Source organism: Physella acuta, unplaced genomic scaffold (genome assembly GCF_028476545.2).
Source record: "Physella acuta isolate Inbredline_101_S28 unplaced genomic scaffold, ASM2847654v3 ptg000353l, whole genome shotgun sequence".
Taxonomy (NCBI): domain Eukaryota; kingdom Metazoa; phylum Mollusca; class Gastropoda; family Physidae; genus Physella; species Physella acuta.
In genome coordinates, this window is record NW_026731872.1 from 325,490 (window position 1) to 342,415 (window position 16,926).

The 16,926-nt window shown below is 38.5% G+C and overlaps 1 protein-coding gene across 1 annotated transcript in view; it reads right to left on the reverse strand.

The window, feature by feature from the left end:
• The window catches only part of LOC131941211 (usherin), a 91,362-nt gene that overhangs the window by 69,137 nt on the left and 5,299 nt on the right, over positions 1-16,926 (reverse strand). The window contains exons 2-15 of the mRNA XM_059300267.1: positions 14,726-15,305; positions 12,395-12,599; positions 10,057-10,219; positions 9,545-9,674; positions 8,433-8,496; positions 7,795-8,065; positions 7,353-7,537; positions 6,776-6,997; positions 6,455-6,548; positions 5,862-6,188; positions 1,591-1,786; positions 1,041-1,337; positions 451-699; positions 37-135 (exon numbers count right to left, since the gene is read on the reverse strand). Of these exons, the coding sequence (XP_059156250.1) occupies positions 37-135; positions 451-699; positions 1,041-1,337; positions 1,591-1,786; positions 5,862-6,188; positions 6,455-6,548; positions 6,776-6,997; positions 7,353-7,537; positions 7,795-8,065; positions 8,433-8,496; positions 9,545-9,674; positions 10,057-10,219; positions 12,395-12,599; positions 14,726-15,029 (2,806 nt within the window). The 5' untranslated portion in view covers positions 15,030-15,305. The remainder of the gene's footprint in view (positions 1-36; positions 136-450; positions 700-1,040; positions 1,338-1,590; positions 1,787-5,861; positions 6,189-6,454; positions 6,549-6,775; positions 6,998-7,352; positions 7,538-7,794; positions 8,066-8,432; positions 8,497-9,544; positions 9,675-10,056; positions 10,220-12,394; positions 12,600-14,725; positions 15,306-16,926) is intronic.

Consider the following 16,926-nt stretch of genomic DNA (forward strand, 5'->3'; position numbering starts at 1 on the left):
TTCCAAAAAATGACAAGTGTATGTTGGCCTACTCACCCTGGGCACAAGTGTCACAGCGTCTCCCTTGTCTGTAGGACATACACGTACAGTTCCCTGTGTTCTGGTCACAAACAGACAGCGCCTCCACCAAAGTGCCTGGAACAAATCCCCATTAGAACTCAACTAACATTTAACTTAATTCTACTTCTGGAGATTGGCTAGCTATTTTCTAAATGTTAAACAGCTCACTTTTTAACAGATGTACTCATTTATATAAAAAATGGAGAAATGCATTTACTTTTAAAATATTGTCTGATAATAGTATTAAACCTATTGATAACAGCTACATATTACTGTTGCTAAAAGTATATAGCAGCCTTTAAAAAACAATAACATGAGGTGTGAAATGCCAATACAAGAAAACAGCCAAAATGTTTCCATCAAAATGTCAGAGTTAAGTAACCAACCAACCTGTAGGGTCACAGTTACAGGGCTGACAACCCAGGGGGTCTGAAGCATTCAGACCCCAGGTGCTGGCCTTACACTTGTTGCAGGACTGGCCTTCCACGTTGGCTTTACAGATACACATGCCAGTCGTCCTGTTACAGGTGGCTGTTCCATTGACTGTACCTGCCACATTACATGTGCACTCCTGACACCCTGAAGCAGCTGAAGACCCAAAGTTGTACGTCCCTACTTTACACGTATTACAGCTGGTGCCTGTGGGGAGATTTCAAGAGAACATTAACTCACAATTTAGGCCTGTATCCAAGACAACTTGCGATGTAAATTACAAGGACAATAACTTAAATTTTATTGAAATATTAAGAAGTACTTTACTGAAATTTAAAGTCCTTTCATAGTATCTCTAGGTTGTATTTTTATACAATTTCTCAGATTTTATTCATGTTATTTTATACTGAAACCTGATATTTTAACCTTTTTATTCATTGAATAACAGTGTAGGCATACATATTTCTTAAATGTTTGAAAATTTATTTGCTTTTTTTAAATAAGTTTTTATCTTCTAAAATAAAGCTCCTCTATTCTGAAATATCTACCTTCAACATTTTTCTTGCACAAGCACTGTCCAGTTTCCTTGTCACAGACTGTTCCATTCTCAGTCCCTAGAGAGTTACAATTGCAGGCCACACATCCACTGGTGAAGTTGAAGAAGCCATCTTTACACCTGTCACACTTGGTGCCCTCTACCCTGTCCTTACACACGCACAGACCATTCATGGGGTTACAGTAGATGGACATGGAGCCAAAAGGGTTGCAGTCACAACCAGCACAACCTAAAGGGTTGCTCGCAGTCAGTCCATAGTAGCCAAACTTGCATTCATCACAGCGGAGACCTTGGGTGAAAAATGCCAGGTGAGAATAATCTTTTTATCTAGCAATATTTCATAGATTAAAAATTTGTCTGTTTAACATAATTGCTTGTGTCTTCAGTAGGTGCCTATTTTAATACAGTGTGGTTATTAAACATTTATTTGTGATTGGTTTCCCTAGTCCAATTGTAACGTGTGTCACTCACAGGACCATTATATCTTGAACACAGAACCCTATCTAACCAACCACTGGGCAAACAGCTGACACACTTCTCACCTTGAACATTGACCTTGCACCTGCATTGGCCTGTAGTCTGACCACAGGACATGTCCCCTGCGTCCACCCCCACTGGGTTACAGTTACAGGGAGAACAGCCAACAGCTGATGTAGCGTTCAGATTGTAGAAACCCAGCTTACAGGTGTCACAACGCCTTCCTTCTACATTTGTTTTACAGGAGCACTGGCCACCTGACTGTAATCAAACAAAAACATGTGCATCAATAACAGCACTGGCCACCAGACTGTAATCAAACACATGCATCAATAACAGCACTGGCCACCAGACTGTAATCAAACAAAACACATGCATCAATAACAGCACTGGCCACCAGACTGTAATCAAACACATGCATCAATAACAGCACTGGCCACCAGACTGTAATCAAACACATGTATCAATAACAGCACTGGCCACCAGACTGTAATCAAACAAAACACATGCATCAATAACAACACTGGCCACCAGACTGTAATCAAACACATGCATCAATAACAGCACTGGCCACCAGACTGTAATCAAACACATGCATCAATAACAGCACTGGCCACCAGACTGTAATCAAACACATGCATCAATAACAGCACTGGCCACCAGACTGTAATCAAACAAAACACATGTATCAATAACAGCACTGGCCACCAGACTGTAATCAAACACATGCATCAATAACAGCACTGGCCACCAGACTGTAATCAAACACATGCATCAATAACAGCACTGGCCACCAGACTGTAATCAAACAAAACACATGCATCAATAACAGCACTGGCCACCAGACTGTAATCAAACACATGCATCAATAGCAGCACTGGCCACCAGACTGTAATCAAACACATGCATCAATAACAGCACTGGCCACCAGACTGTAATCAAACAAAACACATGCATCAATAACAGTACTGGCCACCAGACTGTAATCAAACACATGCATCAATAACAGCACTGGCCACCAGACTGTAATCAAACAAAACACATGCATCAATAACAGCACTGGCCACCAGACTATAATCAAACAAAACACATGCATCAATAACAGCACTGGCCACCAGACTGTAATCAAACACATGCATCAATAACAGCACTGGCCACCAGACTGTAATCAAACACATGTATCAATAACAGCACTGGCCACCAGACTGTAATCAAACACATGCATCAATAACAGCACTGGCCACCAGACTGTAATCAAACACATGCATCAATAACAGCACTGGCCACCAGACTGTAATCAAACACATGCATCAATAACAGCACTGGCCACCAGACTGTAATCAAACAAAACACATGCATCAATAACAGCACTGGCCACCAGACTGTAATCAAACACATGCATCAATAACAGCACTGGCCACCAGACTGTAATCAAACACATGCATCAATAACAGCACTGGCCACCAGACTGTAATCAAACAAAACACATGCATCAATAACAGCACTGGCCACCAGACTGTAATCAAACACATGCATCAATAACAGCACTGGCCACCAGACTGTAATCAAACAAAACACATGCATCAATAACAGCACTGGCCACCAGACTGTAATCAAACAAAACACATGCATCAATAACAGCACTGGCCACCAGACTGTAATCAAACAAAACACATGCATCAATAACAGCACTGGCCACCAGACTGTAATCAAACACATGTATCAATAACAGCACTGGCCACCAGACTGTAACCAAACAAACACATGCATCAATAACAGCACTGGCCACCAGACTGTAATCAAACACATGCATCAATAACATCACTGGCCACCAGACTGTAATCAAACACATGCATCAATAACAGCACTGGCCACCAGACTGTAATCAAACAAAACACATGCATCAATAGCAGCACTGGCCACCAGACTGTAATCAAACACATGCATTAATAACAGCACTGGCCACCAGACTGTAATCAAACAAAACACATGCATCAATAACAGCACTGGCCACCAGACTGTAATCAAACAAAACACATGCATCAATAACAGCACTGGCCACCAGACTGTAATCAAACACATGCATCAATAGCAGCACTGGCCACCAGACTGTAATCAAACACATGCATCAATAACAGCACTGGCCACCAGACTGTAATCAAACAAAACACATGCATCAATAACAGCACTGGCCACCAGACTGTAATCAAACAAAACACATGCATCAATAACAGCACTGGCCACCAGACTGTAATCAAACACATGCATTAATAACAGCACTGGCCACCAGACTGTAATCAAACACATGCATCAATAACAGCACTGGCCACCAGACTGTAATCAAACACATGCATCAATAGCAGCACTGGCCACCAGACTGTAATCAAACAAAACACATGCATCAATAACAGCACTGGCCACCAGACTGTAATCAAACACATGCATCAATAACAGCACTGGCCACCAGACTGTAATCAAACACATGCATCAATAACAGCACTGGCCACCAGACTGTAATCAAACAAAACACATGCATCAATAACAGCACTGGCCACCAGACTGTAATCAAACACATGCATCAATAACAGCACTGGCCACCAGACTGTAATCAAACAAAACACATGCATCAATAACAGCACTGGCCACCAGACTGTAATCAAACACATGCATCAATAACAGCACTGGCCACCAGACTGTAATCAAACACATGCATCAATAGCAGCACTGGCCACCAGACTGTAATCAAACACATGCATCAATAACAGCACTGGCCACCAGACTGTAATCAAACACATGCATCAATAACAGCACTGGCCACCAGACTGTAATCAAACAAAACACATGCATCAATAACAGCACTGGCCACCAGACTGTAATCAAACACATGCATCAATAACAGCACTGGCCACCAGACTGTAATCAAACACATGCATCAATAACAGCACTGGCCACCAGACTGTAATCAAACAAAACACATGCATCAATAACAGCACTGGCCACCAGACTGTAATCAAACACATGCATCAATAACAGCACTGGCCACCAGACTGTAATCAACAAAACACATGCATTAATAACAGCACTGGCCACCAGACTGTAATCAAACAAAACACATGCATCAATAACAGCACTGGCCATCAGACTGTAATCAAACAAAACACATGCATCAATAACAGCACTGGCCACCAGACTGTAATCAAACAAAACACATGTATCAATAACAGCACTGGCCACCAGACTGTAATCAAACAAAACACATGTATCAATAACAGCACTGGCCACCAGACTGTAATCAAACAAAACACATGCATCAATAACAGCACTGGCCACCAGACTGTAATCAAACAAAACACATGCATCAATAACACATGCATCAATAACAGCACTGACCACCAGACTGTAATCAAACACATGCATCAATAACAGCACTGACCACCAGACTGTAATCAAACACATGCATCAATAACAGCACTGACCACCAGACTGTAATCAAACACATGCATCAATAACAGCACTGGCCACCAGACTGTAATCAAACAAAACACATGCATCAATAACACATGCATCAATAACAGCACTGACCACCAGACTGTAATCAAACACATGCATCAATAACAGCACTGGCCACCAGACTGTAATCAAACAAAACACATGCATCAATAACAGCACTGGCCACCAGACTGTAATCAAACAAAACACATGCATCAATAACAGCACTGGCCACCAGACTGTAATCAAACAAAACACATGCATCAATAACAGCACTGGCCACCAGACTGTAATCAAACACATGCATCAATAACAGCACTGGCCACCAGACTGTAATCAAACACATGCATCAATAACAGCACTGGCCACCAGACTGTAATCAAACACATGCATCAATAACAGCACTGGCCACCAGACTGTAATCAAACACATGCATCAATAACAGCACTGGCCACCAGACTGTAATCAAACACATGCATCAATAACAGCACTGGCCACCAGACTGTAATCAAACACATGCATCAATAACAGCACTGGCCACCAGACTGTAATCAAACACATGCATCAATAACAGCACTGGCCACCAGACTGTAATTAAACACATGCATCAATAACAACACTGGCCACCAGACTGTAATCAAACAAATCACATACATCAATAGTAACCCAACTTTAGATTGGAAGAAACAGCCATGTATAACACTAACTACACCATCATTATTTATGTCTGTAGCCAGAGGAAAAAATAGAACCTAAGGTCTGAAGCACATATTAGTAAAGTAACCGTTTAGTGAATGTCTTAAAAAGCAAATAATAACATGTGTCAATCTATAGAGACAAGTCTTACCCTGACACAGTCCACATCTGTTGTGTTGAGTCCAGGCGTGAAGCAGTCACATGGCTGGCACACGCTAGAGCCATACAGGCTCTGACCAATGGGCCGGTAGTAATATTTTATACATGTCTCACAGAACTGACCAGAGGTGTAGTCTTGACAGTTGACACAAACCCCACCCCCTCCAAGGGTGTCACTGGCAGGAGATGGATCCAGTGTGACGTTGTAGGTGCAGCTTGTGGCGTGTCCGTAGCAGTTACATGCCTGACAAGGGTAATCCTGTAGGTTGTCTCCCTTTTTGAATGGCTTGTTGTTGAACAAAGGTTTGCAACGTTCACACTGAAATTATAATTATCTCATGTTTGTCAGCAAATTATATTCTCATATTATATTGAGCTTCATCAAATTAACAATATTTTCTATTAAATTATTATAGTTATATATGATTTACATTGTATTTTTCATCAATGTCTATATGAGATACACATTTTTAAAATCAGCATGTTATGAAGTGATCTGAAACACACCACCACAACAGTAAAGCAGCAACAAATATGATGTGATTTGATGTGACATATGCACATAACACCAATGTAAACACTTACTCTAGCACCTTCTGTGTTACTCTCAGGTGAGCAGCTACAGGTGTAAGGCAAGGTGCTCGTGTTACACACAGAGGCATGCCCATTACAGTCACACCTTACATAGAAAGAAAAATCTTCAATATCAGCTTGACAATATGGTAATCAAAATCTGGTTATTAAAGCATAATAAAACAGCCACTAAAGCTAAGTTTCTACTGGCCTATTCGGAATTTTAATATTAACTAATCTATGGTTTTATCAAAATGTAGAAATAAATCAGACCTTGAAAAGTAAAAATTACTTAATAAGAAAGACATGAATATATTTACTACTGCACCCTACCAGGCTGTGATGATGATTTCATATAGAGAAAAATACTGGTGGCGCAGGACATTGTCCACATAGTAGTGGTCCTCAAACTTTAGGCGCACCCTCCTCGCCCTGACAAAATCATGGAGCTCTGGGGTATTGTAAAAATCTGTGCTGCCTGGTCTAGCCACGGGGTCAGGGGCCAGAAGGTTAAAGGTTATATTTCCAAGGGAATATGGAATCACTGCTCCATTACTGAAATATAAGTTGAGTTTTAAGGTCATATTTTAAAAGGAATACGGAATTACTGCTAAATTACTGAAACCAAAGTTTATTTTATTCCCTTTATAAGTTCACAGCATGTAAAATATGAATAAAAACAGACAATTATTAGTTTATAACATTTTTTAAGGCTTGTAATAAAAAAATAGAGTGCTGGCCATTTGCCTAATTGACAGTGATCCAAGTTGAGGATTGTACAATGGCTTATTAGCTGTCCATGAACTAACAAATGATTGTGTTGGATGCTGGTCTAAAGTTTTAAACACTTGGCTTACAAGTGATTCGTATAGATTAAATTTTGTAAGTAATGAGAATGAGGCTGACTTACGTGCCAAACTGTAGACAGTTGATGCTTGTAGGTGAGGTGTAAGGCCCATTGTTGGCCAGATTAAACCTGGCACAGTTATCAGCATAATACTGCCACACCTGGTAGTCAGAGTTGGGCTCTGTTTGACGTGAGATGGTCACAGCTTTGGGAAAGGGGCTGTAAAACTGCATGACAACATAAAACACCTGCAAAAAAACAATAAATCTCATAAATGTGTTTTATTTCTATTGCATGTCAACATTAAAAAACAGGCAAATAAACATCACATTTTCATCTCTTTTGTATGACTACATCAACAGTTTTAATTTTAAAAAACATAAATCAAAGAATGTAACTACATTCAAATTCTTATGTTATTTGATAGGTTTTTTTTAAAAAGATGTTGGTTTACTTTACTGTTAGTTCAATAAAAATCAAACAGGCCAATCAATTTACCACTCACCTGAAACTGGTCCCCAAGATCAATATCAATTTCCACCTCACTCTGGAAACTGGAGATCCACATGCTGTTGCTGTCTCCATCATTAGCGTACTCCAGAGGGTGTGAGTTGGGGGAGATCCGCAGGGTGACATCAGTGGTGCTGGGCTGGGCTGTGTTCTTGATACAGTACTGGGTCTGCTTTGGCTTCACCCAGGGGTAAATACTCTGGCATCGACAGGCTGACTGGATCCTGACACTAGGGAACACCCCAGAGTATAACTGGGCTATTTCTCTGAGAACAGAATTACATTATTTCTTCAATGTCTAACAAACAAAATACAGATTATTTATTTTGAACTAAATAGCACACACACACACACACACACACACACATATATATATATATATATATATATATATATATATATATATATATATATATATATATATATATATATATATATATATATATATATATATATATATATATATATATATATATATATATTTATATTTATATATATATATATATATTCTATGACAAAGCCCTTACTGTAGAAATCTAATTGGAAACAAAAAATAAAATACAAAAGTAAAAAGCTTTATAATTTATTGTTATATTCCAACCAATATAGGAACTCATCTGTGCAGAGACTAACCTGTTTGATAAAGCATCTGTGTATATTAAAAAATCTTGAATACGACCAATAAATTGTGATGCTCCTGGACACAATATGAAAATATGTAGTTATATTTATATTTATCAAAGTAACAATACTTTTTTTTATCAATACTTGTACACATACACAAACAATTACACTCATACATACAAAAATAAACACAAACATACTACTACACACACAAATATGTTTATACACACGCAATGAAACTACACACAACCATACAATTACATCTTAAGGCAAGAGAACACTAATAAACTTAAAAGCTAGTACAAGAGATTTTTACTATAATATAACACATTATGTAGCATACTGCTAATTTGCATGTGATGTTTCTAGTCTTTCTACCCAGCATTTTAAAAAAGTGTTTGGTTATCAGTGTAAATCATGGGATAGAAATGACTTGAAAAGTTTTACTGCTCTATATGGACCACATAAGTGCATCAAATTCAGACTCATTTTACCCCAGATTATCCTCTTTATAAGTCCCATGGGATTGTGATGTCTGAACCTGTTTTTTAAAATGTGAGCAACTAATACTATTTCAACACAACCTTCCTTAAAGGCCAGAGCTTGCTACATCAAGGTTTCAACATGTTTTCATTAAAGTCTGGGCAACTCATACTATTTCAACACAACCCTTATTGGCAAAAGTAACCTACATCAAGTTTTCAACATGTTTTCATTAAAGTCTGGGCAACTCATACTATTTCAACACAACCCTTAAATGCAAAAGTAACCTACATCAAGGTAGATCTCTGTTTACCTGGGTACCTATGTGGATAATTGATCAGAAGATCAATACTAGGACAGGAGGGAGCCAAAGTTAATTACCTCCCTCATACTAATCTCTTTAATTATTTACCTGTCATTGATTCATCACACACTGACTGGGTCTACATTTGGTATTAATTATTCAAAAACCACCATCATTAAACCACATAACTAGGGGGAAACTGAGGTGAATAGATACAACTTTTTGACAAAATTCTATATAAAACCTAATGGATGGAAACAGATAAACATTAAAACAATTTTTACTTTGAATCAGAATCGTTTATAACCTAACCCAAATATATCAAATTTCTCACCATTTTTATTCTGCCCTATCCTGTATGTCCCGTCACTATCAGAGACTTGGGTTAGCAAGGTTCTAGTTAGGGTTGGAGCTAAGTTAGCTGCTGGACCATTGATAAACAGGCTGGCTGTCACATCATTTACCTTAGACATATTGATATTTTAAATTAAGTCATCATCTTAGTCTTTACCAGCTAACTTGAGGTAAGGATGTTCATACATAAACTTTAACCAAAATCTTTTGTTATTAAATCTATTGTCTAAAAAGTGTAACAAACTAAAATGAATGTATAAAGAGATTTATTTCAATAATTAAAAACATTATACCATCTAATCTGTTATAAATGCAATCTATGTATGTAACATAGTTAATTTATTATGGTTATTCATCTATTGAAATTTAATTATGCTTAATTGGATGTCGTCTAATGCATGTGTATCCAATGGTGAATTCATGTCGCAATGTACGTCCAATTTGCTAGGCTATGGAATTCAAGTTTGATGTAACATGGAGGTAAAAACTGACCTGTAAAGCAATGTGCGTCCACTTTTGATAAGCTATGGTCACATCAAAATAAGACTTGAGAGTATTTGTATCCACGATTCCATAAGAGAAGGATATCCCAGTGGCATTGACTTCAATAGCAAACAATGAGACCCCTGCTGTAGACACTTTCTCTAGCAAGGTACTAATGAAAATATTTGTAAAAACATTCATTGAATTACCTTGTGGGAAAAATGCATCATTGTAATTTAATGGATGTGTTAAAAAAAAGTCATTAAACATATTTGTCTTCAGGATATTTCTAATTGACTAATTTAGAAATAATTGTAAACAAGGGAACTCTACTTCACTTGCCCTATAGACCGTCAGGTTTGAAAAGGGAACTTTACTTTTAATTATTTGTGCAACATGGAGCTTAAAGCTTAGCAAAATAAAAAATATCATTATCATATAACATTGACTGACAATGATGAGCTAAAAAACTAGATTTCTAGTGACTAAGTAGTTTTTAAAGTTATATAGATCTAGATAGATCTATTTTATCATAGATCTACTAGATCTATATATATCTATATCTATATCTATATCTAGTATAATCACAGTTTCATAGTTTCATGGGACACTGGGCTGGTTTAAAAAAAATCCACCAAAAATGAATTGAAATGTACATTTTAGGCCAAGATCCAGATCTAGATCTAGATCTACTTTAAGAATGGGTGTTATTTTGCTTTGTATTGCGATAATCTAGCTAGACTAGAAATGTTTTGTATTGATTGAAATAGATAGATCAAGAGGTCGAGATCTAGAACTATCACTTTATTGTGACTTATCAATCAGTTCAGCAGACGACTTCCAAAATCATAAAAGTTGGATCTATGTAAGTATGCCAGATAATTTGCCGCTTCATGTAAACGCAATTATTTTTTTTTTTTAAGACCGGGTTAGTATTAGGCTGCATGTTAAATATTATTATCATATCTTACCATACATAATAAACATATTACATTGTTTTTTTTTAATGTGTCAAAATTGCAATTAAATGTAGGCTACCTCCCAAAAAAACAAAATATTGTCTTTTGCAAGTTGGTTTCAATAATTTGAATATTTAAACTTTGGTTAAATAAAATCTTAGAAAAAATTAATATAACTTAATATAAGCCCTAATTAAGTGCTCAAATTTAAAATGTGTGGTTTTTTAGTGGTGCTTTGACGCCGTGCACACACCTGGGAATATAGAGACCTGAAACGATGTGATACTGGGTCAAGAAATGTGACTGGATTTTTTTAAGAACAGTTTCTAAGTCATACTTAATTGAAATTTACTTTTCAAAATGACAAGTATACTTAATTGTGTAATATAATGTCTCAAAATTTTGATTTAGAAATTCACTATTGCGCCGTTGCATCTTTACCTAACAAATGTAATAATAGAAAACGCAAAGTGAACGTTTTCATAATTTACGTGCATTACTAAAATAAGAATTAGCTAAACATTAGCATTTAATGTTGGTTATGGGACCTTGGCAGTGGATAAGAAAAAGTTGATGCTCGAGTTCAGGCTAAATCTACGGTTGTTTACATTGCTGCCTTCAACTTCCATTGTATAGTACTAGAACGACAAAATAGACGAGGTACAGCTAGAAATAGGTTTACTTTAAGAAGTGAGTGAAACTTGGTGACAAAATCTTAACAGCGGGGTGGATGAACTTGACATGCACTACGATGAGGAAGAAATGGACAATATCAGATTTGAAGATGAAAACAATTTTTAGACCTTTAAAAAACAGACACAGTAAAGTGTACTGTGATTCCAAATGTCATGATTTCAATTTCACTGTGTATACACAGGAACACGAAAAAAAATCTGTCGCGACGCTTGAGTAAAGTAAATGTCAGTGTTTCTTTCAGACATTTTCTCCGGAAGAAACTCTGGTTGATGTAAATATTGAAATGTGCCTAGATCTAGATTTATCTGTGGTCAACATGAAATGTACGCAGTGTTTCTTCCAGACTTTTTTCTCCGGGGGGGGGGGGGGGGGGCACTTGAAATTTTCGGGGGGGGGGGGCGGTAGACTTTCTTCGGGGGGGGGCGGACACTGTTAAAAGTATATATTTTCTATATAAATTATATAAATTTCATTTCGTTCGGGGGGGGGGGGGGCGGTAAAAAAATTTCTGGGGGGCTTTGCCCCCCCCCCCTCCCGAAGAGATGCCTGGAAGAAACTCTGAATGTACGGTCAGTTAAAACTAAAACAAAACAAAAATCTCACCCGTCAATCCGGCATGTTAAACGTTTGGTCAGTCTCAAATTAAAATAACGTTTGGTCAGTCTCAAATTAAAACATTTCAAAAATCTCACCCGGGCTGCAGGGCATCAAGCCACACCCAGCAGGAAACGGTGAAGGAGACCACACCCTTAGCATCCACCCTGGGGGACATGGAGGGGGTGAGGAAACAGTTGGAGCCGGCTTGCTTGAACTGTGTTGAATAGTTTCCCGCCATGGAGCCAGGTCGTGTGTTTATGACGTCTGCTTCGATACAGGTTCCGAACCCAGCGCTAGTGGCTATGAACACAAAATTTGAGGTTTCATTCAATCTTTAATTTGTAGAGTAAAAATAAATTAAATCAACCTTTGAGGGGGGGGGGGGGGGAGGGAAGTTGCCGCCTCACATTGGACCACTTTTCATGAGAGTAGCGCTTTTTTCTGCGATTAATTTGAATAAACTATAAAACAGGTTCAAACTGTGGAGTCTCTGATCGGTTTCTTCCTGTTTCAGTCTAGGGCGAAAAAATACAAGAAAGACAACAGCGACCTCACCATACTTCACTTTACATTCAAAGACGTTTGTAAAGCTTGTGACTTGCTGGGTCTACTATTGTGTAAGCTTTATTTAACCTGTTGTGTTTTAGTAGCTTACAAAAGCATGTGTCTAATTCTAGCCAACAAAATGTACACAAAATAATAGTCACACCGTTTCAAGTTTCAATAGTGTTTATACGCGCCAAGAAGGTCGGGAGGTGCAGAACACCGTACCATTTACAACATCACTGCCACTTCAATAAGTGTATTCAAACACTGATAAATCATGCTTAAATTACATTTTGTTAAAACAATTGAAAATATGTAAAAGATAGAAAACGTAAATCATCGAGGGAAAAATCTTATGTTTTTTTTCCTTCTTTTTAATCAGGGGCTATTTCATTGAAAAAAGATCTTGACTTCTGAAAATTATTCCTGTAGAAAGTTTAGATATGCTATTTTTTAAAAAGTTGTTTAAAAATGCGAAGTTCAGGTCAATATGTTGTAAAGCTAAAAAAAAAAAATTGAAGTAAGTATAAAGCTGTTGCCAATGTAAGTATGCTTATGATATTAAGGGCGAGGACAAGTTTAAAATGCAAACGTTTCAAGTACACAAACACACACACTATATATATATATATATAGGCCTATATATATATATGTATATATATATATATATATATATATATATATATATATATATATATATATATATATATATATATATATATATATATATATATATATATATATATATATATATGTTGTGTGTGTGCACTTGCCGTTCACCCTACCCCGAAAAACCGGATACGCCTTTGCCGGACATATTAACTTGCCACGACTAGATTGAAGTAGCTATCAAACGAGCCACACACACGGAGGGGCTACAAACTACGGCCCCAGTTGGTGTAAGAGAACCAACACAATCCAGTAGGCTCCCATTGAATGCGCCGTAACTCATCTGATAGAAGAAGATGGCGCTGGGTGGGCGTGGGATGAAATCAGCTGATTGCACTGAGTGGCGCTGAACTGGACGCCTCAAGGACAAAGTAAACAGGAAATGTCAAGGGAGACTTGGAAGCTTACAGCAGAAAAACAATCGGACGATTTTGGGGAAATGCCAAGAAAATTGCCAAAGACCACCAAAACAAGGAACTAAGTTTTCCACTTTTGTGGCGGCCAATGTGCCCTGAGCACTGAAGGGAATTGATGAAGCTCATCTATCAACTAGCTGGCAACGGATTCAACGTTTCTTCAGTTGTAGGTGTTGACTTGTGTGTGAATGAGTGGAGATATAAGTATAGATGTTTGGTTGAAATATGGACGTTGGGTTTTGTATAAATGTGTGGCTGTGTGGGTCAATGTGGGGGCGTATGAGATGACACATTGAAAACATCTCTCTCTCTCTCTCTCTCTCTCTCTCTCTCTCTCTCTCTCTCTCTCTCTCTCTCTCTCTCTCTCTCTTGATCTAGTGTTGGGGTGGGCAAGAAAAATAGTGGGACAGTTGTTTTTGTTTGTTTTGAGCGTTTCTTCTTGTGCCACTTGAGTGTGTGGTCGAGGGGTAGAGATCTCAAGACTCGCCCTGTAGACCATCACACAACAATGGCGGGCAACTGACCTGATTGAAGGCGGCTGGCCGTGGCACTGGCCACACAATTTTTCTTTGCACAAATGTACTTGTGGTTATATGTGTGTTTGTACTTGTGGGCGGATGCAGAAAAGTACGTCAATGTATTTGTATGTGTGTTTGTATAATTATAAATTCAACCCCTAGACCCATCCCTCGCCTCTTCGTACATACACGGTGTCTGAGGGTGTTGAAGTTGGGCACCCTGTGCGTGACGTATACCAACCCGGCTACCTTGTCACGTGACTAGCCATCAACTTACCTATCATCATGTTGACCGCTGAGGGCAGCAGTGTCCTGCCCGGGCACGTGTCGTCACAGTAGCCCAGCACACACTTGTTGATGGAGTCGACTTTCTCCGAGCTCAGGCAGTAGCCGCTCATAGTAGACGCCCCACACGTGCTCGACGTTGGATTGGTTACAATGGGCCGTTCCAAAGCCGCATTGAATAGAGGTGGAAACCTCGAAACAGTGAGTACTTCCACGTTGAGAAGAAAAAATGTAAATACCCGCAGTAACCATTGATAACCGAAAAACTGTACACAAGGACGGAGAAAGGTTTCCATGCTCAAGTTGGAAACAGCTGATAAATTTCAATATTTTTGGCTCATTTTCCCATGAATGTTTTCATTTCTTAATTCCAGTTTTTTGCTTTTTAGCTTCACATTTTCTTTGGTTACATTATATCAACATGTCGGATCACTTGCGAAACATACTGACTGCTGCAAGTACATCTACCATCACAGTGTGCCGTAAAGAACATGTACACAACTCTACTTGAGTGAGTACACAATAAAAGTACGCAGTCTGTTGCCCTCTAATGTCTCCAGTATTCTTGGTTCCTGTCGTAAAAAATAAATTAAAATTTCAAAGCGGTGATTTAAACACAACAAAGTAAATATAATTAGAATCAATGCCCATCAATAACTCCGTGACGTAGTGAGTAACCGCACACACAAGCTGTGCAGACGGTAAATCTCATAAACAAACATGTCAGCCTGCAGACAACATTCAGTCGGCTGTGACCTGACGCGAGATCTGACGAGAGTTCACATTGCATTGGCAACTGCTCGATTGTATAAATGGTCAGATTTGTAACTCGAACTAGACAAAGGGATTATTACACTAATTCAACAAGTGTCCAAAATTTAATCTTGGCACAATAGGTGTGTGAGTGTTAACACAGGGGGGGGGGGGGGGGGTCGTGGTGCGAGTGAAATCCGCTAGCCTAAAATATTTTGAACAGTCGACATAGTTGGTCTCTGTTCTCTTCCCTTCGTGGTGTCACACTCCCCCCCCCCCCTTAATTTTATCTGTAAATTTTGCAGTTGGTGTCATCCCCCACCCCAACGGTAAAAGCTTTAAAGTGTTCACATTTGAAATTAAAGATGTGTATCTATAGTCGGTTGTTAATACAGCTGGGTGTAGAATTGTTTTCTCTATAATTTGCATGTTTGTGTCATGGTGTCACCCCCCCCCCCCACCACCCTCCCTTGCGGGGGTCGTAATTATGTATTTAAAATACTTTTAACTATAATTAACCATTCATTGAACTGGCAAAAAACAACAACATTTATTCTCTAAATCTTGCCATTTTTTTTTCTTGGTGTCACCCCCCGAAATGGTGTTACCCGGTGCGGTGCGCATCCCCCGCCCCGCCCTCTCTACGGCTCTGGGCTTACTCTGCATTAAACTGCTTAGCTAATCAACCATTTTGTTGTTGTTGTAGGTGCTGGTTTGCCAAAAAGCAGAAGTGAAAGTGAAAGTTGCAAACCTCTTTAATTATATTCATATGATGACTGGTATAGAAATATGGACGTTATTGACGGTTCAAGTAGAGTTTTACTTAATTTACAAGGCTAAATCGTTGGAGGAATATATATATACTAGCCGTCCCGGCCAGGCCCTGCTCTGGCTTCTGTGAAAAACCTTCCTGTTCAAGACCATTACCTGTGTGTTTAGTAATCATCATAAACCCGGCATTGCCCACCCAAACCACAACCAACCAAAACCAAAACAACAAAACGCAAACATAACGCTAACACAATTACAAATACAAACGAAAACAAAAACCTAACAACAAACCCAACCACAACCACAAACACCAATACAAACACAAAGAAAAAACAAACAAAAAAGCAAACGAAAACAAAAACCTAACAACAAACCCAACCACAAACACCAATACCAACAAAAAAAAAAAAAAACAACGAAAAAGCAAACGAAAACAAACCAAATTCAAACGCAAAACCAACCAAAAACACAAATACAAACCCACAAAAAAAAAAAACACAAACAAAAACGAAAAAAGAAAGAACAAAAACGAACCAAATCAAAACGCAACCACTAACGCAAACCCACCTAAACACAAAGAAAACACTAACGCGAACATAAACGCCCGGGGCGGAATCACCTGTTTTAGCTTAATGAACGACTATAGTACCCCAACTTATTCATAGTCTT